Here is a 12,816-nt window from a genome sequence, read left to right on the forward strand (position 1 = left end):
CGGCGCGCCCCCAGCACCTGCTGTGGCCGGGCATGCGCCTCCGACCCTCAGTGCCCTGCCTTCCTCGAATCGCTTGTTCATCTTTCTTGGGTTTCAAGCCCTAGGCTGTTGTGGAGGTCTCCATGGTTACATCTTGAAATCGACCCCTGCCCACCTCCTGCCCTGCCCACATCAAGCGCTTACTGTGTGCCAGCCCCTGTGCTAAGAGCTTCACTGCGTTGCCAGTGAATTCTCTTGACCACCCTATAAGGCAGGTGCTATAAATGCCCTCATTTTGAAGATAAGGGAATGAGAAGCTTAAGGTTCAATAATCTGTTGAGAGTCACAAAGCCACCAAGTCATGCTGCTAAGATAACCCCAGGAAGCCTACTTTAAACAGGTTACATCCCCAACTGCTGACTAGCAAACTCTCCTCCTCATCACAGGCCCTGGAGACATCCACCTGAGCTCCTGACTCACAGGTACAGCCGCACCTGTTCACCCCACTCCTTCTCACCCCCGTTGAAAGAGGATCTCCCCTGGCCAGATCCTTTTTTTTTTTTGAGACAGGGTCTCACTCTGTCGCTCACGCTGGAGTGCAGTGGCACCTCAGCACACCTCCTGGGTTTGAGTGATCCTCCCACCTTAGCCTCCCGAGTAGCTGGGACTACAGGCCCAAGCCACAACCAGCTGTTTTTTTTTTTTGTTTTTTTTGTTTTTTTGTCAAGACAGGGTTTTGCAATATTGCCCAGGCTGGTCTCAAACTCCTGAGCTCAAGCGATCCACCCGCCTCAGCCTCCCGAAGTGCTGGGATCACAGGTGTGAGTCACTAGGCTGCTGGTCTGCTTTTTCACGTTGTCAGCTCCTTAGCTTTGCAGGGGAACAGAGCTTTATGCTCTCAATGTGGTTACTGACAACAAAGGGTCAACCTTCTTTTCAAACAGAGGGGCTGGGAGAGGGTTCTGGGGCTCCAGTTCCACCCCCATCAGCAAGCACTAGTGGCAGTGAATGTCCTGATTCTAAAGACATTTATATCCAGAATGTAGGCTAGCCTGCCTCCTGACCTTCAGTAAAGCAACCAACTTCCCACCATCCACCAACCCCCCAGCCCTATTGCTCTCCTTTCCTGTCCCATTTTAAAGCTTCAGCATTCCTCTACCTTTTATGTTGAGGTGTAATCCTTCGGGTGACCACAGCATCAACCTGTGCCCATCCGGGCTGAAAGGACACATTCAGAACTGTGTATTTCAAAGAGTCATGGTCTTATTCAAGCTCAGTATCCTTGAACCACACAATGGTCTATTTCTAACCTGATAAATTATATTTCCAGGTTCAAACACTTTGGAAGATGTTTCCCAAAAGGTTCCAGAGAAGCAGCCTCTGATAACCCCTCTTGCTATTCTTCACAACTTCCTCTCCAGAAAGCCTCTTCTAATTGGAATGCAGTCTGTTCTCACCTCACAATGGAACACTTTAATTACTGCTTGATAAATCCCACGAGTGTCTCCCACCATCTAAGGTGGATCTATGGCCGCACATCACATGTGGGCAGCCAGGCCACCTGCTTAAGAATCCCACCACAGACTGTCCAACTTTGCTGAGACCACACACAATGGCCCTTCCCCCCAGACTCTGCCACAGGAAGGGAGGACCCCACCTTTCCCACTCCATTCACAGAGCATGAAGTATGGGGAAACATGTCTCTCTTCCTACCCTCTAACTCATGTGGCCCCTTCCCCTTACCCCCAATTCCCCAAACCATACTAACCTCACCCTAGCAATTTCCCTTCTCCCAACATGGCACAGCCTCAACAAGCAAAGAAAAATATCTGGGTGTAGCACAGTTATGAAGACCTGAAAACGAATCCCCCACCTCCAACCCAACTCCCAATCTAATGCTGATTTTAGAAGGGTTGGTTGCAAATAATTTAGTCCACTCCAAACAGATTTGTTAGATTTTTAATAAGAACATGGAAATCCCAATCAGCCCTTCAACAAAATTAAAATACAGAAAGTGAAATTAAAAGTATTCTACATTAAATGACTTTTATTTTTTTAAAAAAAAGTAACTGTGAACATATAAACAGCCTGCAGGGCACTACAGTACAGCTGGAGAGAGATACATTTTCCAATGTACCTATGGGCCAATGAATTCCACCATTTTCAAATAAATCCTTAATCAGACTCCACTCAGTTGGAAGGTTTTGCTGAAAATATTTCTGGATAAAAAACAAAAAACCTCATGTTGGAAATCAACTGTCCTTCCCATTTGGAAACGTTAAGAGGAGTCCCCAGGGAACACCGGTAATAGGTGAAAATGGTTCCTGGAGTCACCAGTGTTGTACACACACGGGGAACACACCACAGCTCAGACGTGACAAAGTTCCTTCTCATAGGACTGTTCCCTCAAGGTAAGACTAAGACGGGAGGGGGAGAAACTAAAAGAATCCTAAAAAAGCCAATTTTAAAAAATTCTGCTTTGGCTGATTTTGTGCTATAATGGGTAGCTGATTTCTAAAAATCATATTTCTTCAAAGAGTTTTATATCGAAAGGAAGACTAAATGTAATGTGCCTTTCCTCATAATCCAGGAAAACAACTGTGGTATTTCAAAAATTCTAAAAATATCTACTTTCATGAAATAGTAACTATTTCACTACAAACCTATTTTTCACTAAATACACACATTTCCTAATCCTGGAGCCTCCTGGGAAAAGCAGTGGGTTCTCCCTGGGTCTTGCCAGACTCCGGTGTTCACAGGAGAGTGTGGGGAATGGCTTCACCCCGTCTCCTGGGATGGGCTTTGTCAGAGGTCACGTGCAGAGACGCTATCAGACTTCCACCAGGCATGTTTAAGCAATTACCCCATACTTGTACCAGTTATGTGATTTCCCCTACCTCCAAACACATTCCCATTTAACTAGGCACAAGAAGAAAAGAAAAGAAAGGTGTGCCCATGAATCTCAAATCAGGAGAATGTGCAGGAAAGCCCCGCCATGTTCAGGCAATTCGGATTTCCAAAAGGCCACAGGATAGGATGTGGCACTCTTGGCTTGGAGTCTCAAACTGTGTGTGTCAACAGTACGACTTTCCTGTGTCAACCTTCGGTGTTGAGGCAGCGTAGAATAGAGTGGCTGGAGAGTTTGGAATACTGACCACACTGGCTCCGGGTGAAGGGCCTTTGCTCCAGCAAAGAGCCCTGCCGTTCCCTGTAAGTGTTGTGAGTGAAAGACCTGCTTCGCAGGGGAGCTTGGAGTTTCTCCATGCCTAGGACCTTGCCAGTTTGGATTCATGAGCCTTGAGGGTGCCAACCGCATCTTTCACTGCATGGTAAATGATGTTCTTCACCTAGAAAGGGTAAACAGCAAAGTCAGTTCACGGCAGCCCCATGCAAATGTATGTTCTACCTTGACTGTAAGCCTACTGGTTTAGTGGGGAAACTCCCAACAAGGACTGTGCGTTCCTGTATCAATCCCCACAGTCATTTACAAATCACACAGGGCATAAGGTCTGTACTCAAAAAAGAATACTGAAGTTATGTGAAAGGCTATTTGATCACCATCATTTAAGTGCTTACTATGTCCTGGGCAGGCGATGTTGCTGAGCTCTTTATGTGGACCTTCGCTTAATCCTTGCCAGAATCCTATGAGGTAGGTTCTATTATTATCACGCCCAATTTACAGAGGAGAAACTGAGGAAACCAAGGCCACAGTGAACACCTGGAGAAATTTACTTCCTTATATAGTTAAGATGCTTCCTTAAGGTTCTACAGCTAATAAGGATGCATTAAAACAAGAGTGGAAAGCAGGATTGTGGCCTATTTTTTCTCTTCGTGCTTATATGTTTTCTGATTTGGATATATTACCTGTGAAATTGGAACACACAATAAAAGTTATTGAAAAAAGTAAACAGGCATATTAAAGTGAAGATAATGAAGACAGTTTTCTTTTGAAGGGCTGACAAGAGAGTTGAGGTTATTTCTGCAGAGGAAAAGTGGGGAAATGCAAAGGGGAAGGGTACATGGGGGCTTCAACCATGTATATGTATGTGTGCTGTAATTTCTTAAGCTGGCTCATGGGCATCCAAGTCCCTCTTATGCTATTCTCCATTAATTTTTTTGCATTGCTTCAACAAAGATTTATGAATACCTACTATGTGTCAGACATTGTGCTAAGGAAAAGCATTGAGTAAAAAAGTAAAATTCCTGCCTTCATAGAGCTTAAATAGCTTACATTCTAGTAGGGTTAAGTAACAGATTAAAAAAAAATAATTATATATATATATATATATATATACACACACACACACACACACACACACACTACAGAAAAAATAAAGCAGTGAAAGTGGGACTGGGAGTGCTGGAGCAGGAGTTGTTATTCTAAACAGGGTAGTCAGGAGAGGTCTTTTTTTTTTGAGATGGAGTCTAACACTGTTGCCCAGGCTGAAGCGCAGTGGTGCCATCTCAGCTCACTGCAACCTCTGCCTCCTGGGTTCAAGTGATTCTCCTGTCTCAGCCTCCTGAGTAGCTGGGACTACAGGCGCCCGCCACCACGCCTGGCTAATTTTTGTATTTTTAGGAGAGACAAGGGTTTCACCATATTGGCCAGGCTGGTCTTGAACTCCTAACCTTGTGATCTGCCCACCTCGGCCTCCCAAAGTGTTGGGATTACAGGCATGAGCCACTGCGCCCAGCCTGTTTTTTGTTTTTAAATAAAGAGACAGAGTCTGTTGCCCAGGCTGGAGTGTAGTGGGGCGATCATAGGTCACGATAGCTTCAAAACTCCTGGGCTCAAGTGATCCTCCCACTTCAGCCTCCTGAGTGGCTGTGACTGCAGACACACACCCAACATCCCTAGCTCAAGGAAAGGTGTTATGGGTAAGGTGACATGTTATCTTTATATTCTCATTCTATCTAAACACCAATGTTGCATGGGCACAGTGACTCACACCTGTAATCTCAGCATTTTGGGAAGCCGAGGCAGGCGGATCACCTGAGGTTGGGAGTTCAAGACCAGCCTGGCCAACATGGCGAAACCCCGTTTCTACTAAAAATACAAAAATTAGCTTGGTGTGGTGACGTGTGCCTGTAATCCCCAGATACTCGGGAGGCTGAGGCAGAAGAATCGCTTGAACTCGGGAGGCAGAGGTTGCAGTGAGGCAAGATCACGCCACTGCACTGCAGCCTGGACAACAGAGCGGGACTCCATCTTGATAAATAAACAAACAAAAACCAATGTTGATTATACTTTGTATTAAAACTTTATGGTTGGCTGGGTGCAGTGGCTCACTCCTGTAATTCCAGCACTTTGGGAGGTAGAGGCAGGCAGATCACCTGAAGTCAGGAGTTCAAGACCAGCCTGGCCAACATGATGAAACCCTGTCTCTACTAAAAATACAAAAAATTAGCCCGGTGTGGTGGCGGGCGCCTATAGTCTCAGCTACACGGGAGGCTGAGGCAGGAAAATGGCATGAACCTGGGAGGTGGAGGTTGCAGTGAGCCGAGATCGCACCACTGCACTGCAGCCTGGGCGACAAGGCAAGACTCCGTCTCAAAAAAAAAAAAGAAAGAAAGAAAGAAAAGAAAAGAAAGGAAAAGGCACATCAGACTCAGAGTTGAAAGTGATTGAATCTACCAGCAATTAAGAAAAACCTCTTCTGGCTGGGCGTGGTGGCTCATGCCTGTAATCCCAGCACTTTGGGAGGCCGAGGCAGGTGGATCACAAGGTCAAGCAATCAAGACCATCCTGGCTAACACAGTGAAACCCCATCTCTACTAAAAATACAAAAAAATAGCCAGGCATGGTGGCAGACGCCTGTAGTCCCAGCTACTTGGGAGGCTGAGGCAGGAGAATGGCGTGAACCTGGGAGGTGAAGGTTGCAGTGAGCCAAGATCATGCCACTGCACTCCAGCCTGGGCAACAGAGAGAGACTCTGTCTTAAAAAAAAAAAAGAAAGAAAGAAAGAAAGAAAAACCTCTTCAATCTGATCTATCAACAACCAAAGAAAATACACTTGAGCCACAGGCATGCCAGAAAAAAAGAGCCACAGTGAAAGCCTAGAGAACTTTGCTTCCTTATTCTTTTTTTTTTTTGAGACGGTGTCTCGCTCTGTCACCCAGGCTGGAGTGCAGTGGCGTGATCTCAGCTCACTGCAACCTCTGCCTCCCAGGTTCTAGCGATTCTCCTGTCTCAGCCTCCCGAGTAGCTAGGACTACAGGTGTGTGCCACCAGGCCCGGCTAATTTTTTGTATTTTTAGTAGAGATGGGGTATCAACATATTAGCCAGGATGATCTCGATCACCTGACCTCGTGATCCACCCACCTTGGCCTCCCAAAGTGCTGGAATTACAGGCATGAGCCACCGTGCCCGGTTCTCTTTGTTCTTTTTATGCAACTAAACTATCTAAATGTGTTAATGATGAAATTCTGCCTTAAAATTCCAATCCATTTCAAGAGCAGAGGAAACCTAATCTGATTGTTCAGCTCTGCTCTACAAGGGGATACAGTTCTTAGGGACATGAAATGTAATCCCTAGCAGAGCTCTAAGAAATTGAGTCTGCATAGAAATCTGCTATGAGAAGCAGCTTCGGCGCAACATTTATTCTCAAAAACATGCTTAGAACACACTGCCATAGTGCCTTTCCCACCTTTTGGGGAGGTCTGTCTAGTTAGTTACTAACACTAGTAATACTGTAACTCTGAAGGGGAGAGAAATGAGGACTGTCACAACAGAAATGATTACGTTAAGCAGTGGCTCACACCTGTATTCCCAGTACTTTGTGAGGCTGAGGTGAGAGGATATCTTGAGCCCAGTAGTTTGAGACCAGCCTGGGCAACATAGACCCCATTCTATTAAAAAAAAAAAAAATTTTTTTTTTTTTTTTTTTTTTTGCTGTCACCCAGGTTGGAGTGCAGTGGCATGATTTCGGCTCACTGCAACCTCTGCCTCCCAGTTCAAACAATTCTCCTGCCTCAGTTTCCTGAGTAGCTGGGACTACAGGCATGACCCATCATGCCCAGCTAATTTTTGTAAAAAAGAAGAAAAACTTTAAAAAACAATTAAATGCGTCCTAAAATGACTCCATATCCCCAAACTTCTTCCCTGCATCATTTCTCCTCCACAATTAGACCTTCGGAGAATACCCTCAGAAAGAAGAATGTGCTTTGTGTGTAATATATATGAGTATGCAATGAGAAGACAGAGTGGGGTAGGAGGAGGAGTTATTTACCTGCAGTTTATCCTCATGATTTGTATGAGTGTTAGAGAGATGCCTGAATTCCTGAGTCAGGCGGAAACAGTGCTTTACATGTTCTGGAGATACAAAGTCTTCTGCTACTTTTATGCAACTGTATAGATTGTGAACCTGCGAGGGGCAAAGTGCAGAGGGTAAATATCAGACATTAGAGATTCAATAATATATGGAAAACGTCCATGATATAGTTAAAAAAAACCTTAAGAAATATGTATAATATTTCTATTTTTATAACAACACAGAAAAGCTATAAGTGCAAATGTATAAATAAAAACAATGGCCAGGTACAATGGCTCATGCCTGTAATCCCAGCACTTTGGGAGGCCGAGGCAGGTTGATTGCTTGAGCTCAGGAGTTCAAGACCAGCCTAGGCAACATGGTGAAACCCAGTCTCTACCACAAAAAAAAAAAAAAAAAGGAAAAAAAATACATAAAAACATTAGTATTTGCACAGAAAATGCTCTGGAAAAATATACACCAACTGTTAACAGTAGGCTACCTCTGAGGAAAGCAACTAGATTGGGAAAGTAGGATAAGGGTATTGGTAAGAAGAGTATGCTACAAGTAGATGAGCTAGGACTTGTCACTTTTTCTTTAATAGCTTGCATTGTTTTAAATTTTTTTTTTTTTGAGACCGAGTTTTGCTCTTGTTGCCCAGGCTGGAGTGCAATGGCGCGATCTTGGCTCACTGCAACCTCCACCTCCTGGGTTCAAGTGATTCTCCTGCCTCAGCCTCCTGAGTAGCTGGGATTATAGGCATGTGCCACTACGCCTGGCTAATTTTGTATTTTTAGTAGAGATGGGGTTTCACCATGTTGGTCAGGCTGGTCTTGAACTCCCGACCTCAGGTGATCTGCCTGCCTCGGCCTCCCAAAGTGCTGGGATTACGGGCGTGAGCCACTGTGCCCAGCCCTGTTTAAAAATTTTTAAATGAGCCTTAACGTTACAAGGAAGAAAATAAAAGCATAAAATAAATTGCAGCATAAGAGAAATCAGTCTGATCTAGCTACTTAAATCTCTTGGTAGATTAGCAAGAAAGACAGAAATAAGAAGCCCATGGAACTGTCCAGCCCAACTCCCAAGCAGGAACCCACCTGGTGTGGGGCTCCAGCAGGTATGAAAACAGCATCACCTAGGAACTGCACGATAGCCCAGCCTTGCACACCATACTCCTCGTAGAGTCGCTTACGGAGGGTCTGGTCCAGGTACCAACTTTGGTCATGAATTGGGTCATGATCAGGGGGGTTCTCTTGGCCTTGTTCTTCTCCAACCTGAAGCCACAATCAAATCCAAAGATGGGAAAATTAAACATTATTGACAGTATAAATCCAATTTGCTGTAGCAATGTCCTAAGATGGGGTGGGGATGGCAAAACTTTATTCTAGTCAACATCCTCTAGGTATGGATTCAGGCCTTTGGGCTTTGCCACCAGAGATACCATGGCCAACACGTCTTTAATGCCAAGGGACTCTACATGAGAAACCCTAGATAGGGTGTCTCAGCATCCAGACCCTTCATATGTGAGCTGGGAGCACAGCCCACCCAGGCACATACCTTTCGGAGCAGCTCCCGGATCTTCTCTGCATCCTTGGCTGCATAGATGTGCCATAAAGCACCTGGCTTCTCTTTTCCATCATGAATCCTCTGCTTTGTCACCTCATCAGCATCTCCCTCGTCAATTGTCTTGAGTACCTCTGAAAAGGGCAAAATGACATTTTCAATGTAGTCAGCCATTTCAGTACCACTGAGTGAAACGAAATGTCCAGTTCAAACAAACTGAGTTTTTACTCTTCTCCATCTCTGGAATAATGTAATGCAGAATCAAAGAACCAAAATTCATACCGGTGGTCTAAGCTCCCTACACACAGAACAACATTAAACCTTCCTTACTTATTAGAGATTCAGCATTTTTGGAGGTATAATTTCCCCTTAACACGTACTTTTTGCTTAAACTGTGTAGCCATATCTTATGTTTAACTTGCAGGTTATTTTCCGCTACAAGTATATGGAGTCTATATATGTTCTCAAGACCCCTTCAAACACTAGGATTCTGAATTGAAGTCCACAGAGCATAAAGCATCACTGGCAAGTGAAGAGGGTTGGCTTCTAATGCTTGTCTATTATAATGACCTAAAAAACACCATCATGAATGTTGCAGGTGTGCAGAATCCAAGGCAAATGTAGGCTGGGCATGGTGGCTCATGTCTATAATCCCAGCACTTTGAGAGGCTGAGGTGGGCGGATCACCTGAGGTTGGGAGTTCGAGTCCAGCCTGGCCAACATGGTGAAACCCCGTCTCTACTAAAAATACAAAAATTAGCCGAGTGTGGTGGCACATGCCTGTAATCCCAGCTACTTGGGAGGCTGAGGCCTGAGAATTGCTTGAACCCAGGAGGCGGAGGTTGCAGAAAAAAGAAAAGAAGAGAAAAAAAAAGCAAATGTAAACCCAGGCACAGTGGCCTTGCCTGTAGGCCCAGTTACTTGGGAGGCTGAGGTGGGAGGAATGCTGGAGCCCAGGAGTTTGAAGCCAGTCTGAGCAACATAGTGAGATTCTATCTCAAAAAAAAAAAAAAAAAAAAAACCAAAGAAATTATCCCTGAACCTTGAGATTTTGAGTTACTTATTTTCTTTTAAAAAAGTATCCCTTTTTTCAAAATTTCCATAATGAACATGTATTAATTTTAACACTAAGATGGCAGGAATTATAAATGCAGCAAAATATCACTTTTGTGCTTCATTTTCATGAAGGTCCTGGCTTTATCATCTGTCACTCCACAGCTGACCTTCATTTCTCTTTGTGAGGCTACAAAGTAGAAAAGGGTAGCATTTCTAGAAAGAGACTCTAGTCAAAGATATGCAAAGTGGTATTCTTCTCTACTAGAACCTCCCCCTTTACCTAGCAACATCCACTGGGCCACTTCCCATTAGGCCTGGAAGAAACAAGAAAAAGCCACTAGGGGAATAGGAAAAGAAAAAAGAAGCCAGGTGCAGTGGCTGACGCCTGTAATCCCAGCACTTTAGGAAGGCAGATGACCTGAGGTCAGGAGTTTGAGACCAGCCTGGCCAACATGGCAAAACCCATCCATACCAAAAATACAAAAATTAGCCGGGTGTGGTGGCAGGCGCTTGTAATCCCAGGAGGCTGACGCAGGAGAATTGCTTGAACCCGGGAGGCAGTGGAGGTTGCAGTGAGCCAAGATTGCGCCATTGCACTCTAGCCTGGGGGATAGAGTGAGGCGAGACTCAGCCTCCAAAAAAAAAAAAAGAAAAAAGAAAAAGGAAAAAGGAAAAGCCACTGGCCCTAAGAATGAAAACACCCAACACTGTATTCCCAAGACAAAGCCTCACCATCCTGAAGCAGCAGATTCTAGAAAGCATACCTTCATCATGAGCACCCTCCCCGATGGGAATCCCAACATACACCATCACATTAACAGCATCAGACACATCTAAATGAAGATTTGTTGTACCAACTCTTCTATCTTCTGCTGTTATCAACCCTGAAGGAGAAAGAAAAATATGCAAGGTGAAGGGCCAATATTCGGAAGAATCCACATCAACGCTACATCTGAAAACATGCTCAAGGGTGTTCTTAAATGAGTAAAATTAGGAGAGTGAAGTCTATTTGTTTATGGAGAAATCACTTTCATCTTTTTTATACTGTTTTAAGACTGATTTCTCATTGACGCTGGCCACAGAACAAATCTACCTCCAAAAAACGATCACTCCATGAAAAACAAAACAGATACGGGCATTAGGCGTATTCAGATAAAGCTGAGCTTTCACTGTGATTTAGGTCATCACTGGCCTTCACAAAGCACTGGCTGGGTAGCATGGCACCCAGACCTCTTCATTATTATTTTGTCAAGTCTCTTAGACTCAAGAATATGGCTCCTTAGGTAGAGTTTTTGACATGAAAGTTCCTCACTACTGGAGACATGTAAGTTTATGGTTTGGGCACACATGGATGTTATGAAAACCAGTATGACAAAAGCAAACATATTAAAGACTACCTTGGATACTATTCACTTCTCTAGCACTTGCCTGCAATCATCTCTATACCTGACATTGACCACAGATCTCCCTCTATAGTTGAAATAAGAACAACAGTCCCCCAAAAGAGCAATTTTAGCCTCTCCCTCATACCATAGGCGTTGTACATCTTGGGACCCAGATCAGGCCTTACAAAGTAGCTAGGTAGCCTAGAGGCCAGATTGAGCCTGCCATCTCGTTTGGTATATTCTGGCAGAGGAAGGTTCTCCATCAGATCTTCAAACCTATAAAAGTGCAGGAAAGATGACTTAGCTTGTTATAGGGGAAGAAAGCCAATAGACAAAGTTCACTTTTCTGTGACTACTCTGTGATGGCTTCTGAAGATGACACCACCACAGGTCACTAACCTGGTTGGCATCATGTCTCGAAAATCTTCCCCAGGAGGCCAGTCCTTGAGTTTGAGCACCATTGGCTGCCCATCTTCTGACCGTAGTCGTTCTGGAAGACAGAGAGTACTCCCACAAACATCTGCTGGTTTGGCTGGTGTCCGATTTTCAACAGTGACTAAGTTTTAGGAGACTAACCTCTTTTTTTTTTCTTTTGAGACAGTCTTGCTCTGTCACCCGGGCTGGAGTACAGTGGCACGATCTTGGCTCACTGCAACCTCCGCCTCCCGGTTTCAAGCGATTCTCCCTGCCTCAGCCTCCTGAGTAGCTGGGATTACAGGCGACCACCACCACGCCCAGCTAATTTTTGTATTTTTAGTAGAGACGGGGTTTTGCCACGTTGGCCAGGCTGGTCTCGAACTCCTGACCTCAGATGATCCGCCTGCCTTGGCCTCCCAAAGTGCTGGGATTACAGGCATAAGGCACTGTGCCCGGCCTAGGAGACTAACCTTTTATTTCAGACTTGTAAACCCCTATAATGGACTAGGTGGGCTTTGTTTTCCTCACTCACTACTTCAGTGTGTGTCTTATTTTTCCATCTTACAGGGATTCTATCCCCCTTTCTCAGAGTAAAGTGCTCTGCACAGCTCATGGAATCACATGATTAAGTCCAGGCATGCTCTGAGAGTCATGCGATTGCCATGTAAGCTACAGAGTTGGTACCAGGGCAGAATGTTCCCCTACCAAGTGGGTATAATTTGGATTTATTTATTTATTTATCTATTTATTTATTTATTTATTATTTATTTATGAGACAGAGTCTCACTCCATCACCCAGGCTGGAGTGCAGTGGTGCCACCTTGGCCCATTGCAACCTCTGCCTCCTGGGTTCAAGTGATTCTCCTGCCTCAGCTTCCTGAGTAGCTGGGTTTATAGGCACACACCATGCCTGGCTAATTTTTGTATTTTTAGTAGAGACGGGGTTTCGCTAAGTTGGCCAGGCTGGTCTTGAACTTCTGACCCCAAGTGATCCACGCCTCAGCCTCCGAAAGGACTGAAATTAAAGGAGCGAGTGACCATGCCTGGCTGTCTGTTTTTAATTTAATTTAATTTTATTTTTTGAGACGGAGTCTTGCTCTGTCGCCCAGGCTGGAGTGCAGTGGCCGGATCTCAGCTCACTGCAAGCTCTGCCTCCCGGGTTCAC

General features: G+C 44.8%; 1 protein-coding gene across 1 annotated transcript in view; it reads right to left on the reverse strand.

Moving 5' to 3' along the window:
• Positions 1-1,921: 1,921 nt before the first annotated feature.
• KDM3B (lysine (K)-specific demethylase 3B) overlaps positions 1,922-12,816 on the reverse strand; it is a 64,141-nt gene continuing 53,246 nt past the window's right edge. The window contains exons 18-24 of the mRNA XM_011997260.1: positions 11,634-11,724; positions 11,380-11,510; positions 10,614-10,733; positions 8,788-8,927; positions 8,328-8,504; positions 7,210-7,344; positions 1,922-3,326 (exon numbers count right to left, since the gene is read on the reverse strand). Of these exons, the coding sequence (XP_011852650.1) occupies positions 3,246-3,326; positions 7,210-7,344; positions 8,328-8,504; positions 8,788-8,927; positions 10,614-10,733; positions 11,380-11,510; positions 11,634-11,724 (875 nt within the window). The 3' untranslated portion in view covers positions 1,922-3,245. The remainder of the gene's footprint in view (positions 3,327-7,209; positions 7,345-8,327; positions 8,505-8,787; positions 8,928-10,613; positions 10,734-11,379; positions 11,511-11,633; positions 11,725-12,816) is intronic.

Source organism: Mandrillus leucophaeus, unplaced genomic scaffold, assembly GCF_000951045.1.
Source record: "Mandrillus leucophaeus isolate KB7577 unplaced genomic scaffold, Mleu.le_1.0 Scaffold534, whole genome shotgun sequence".
NCBI lineage: Eukaryota > Metazoa > Chordata > Mammalia > Primates > Cercopithecidae > Mandrillus > Mandrillus leucophaeus.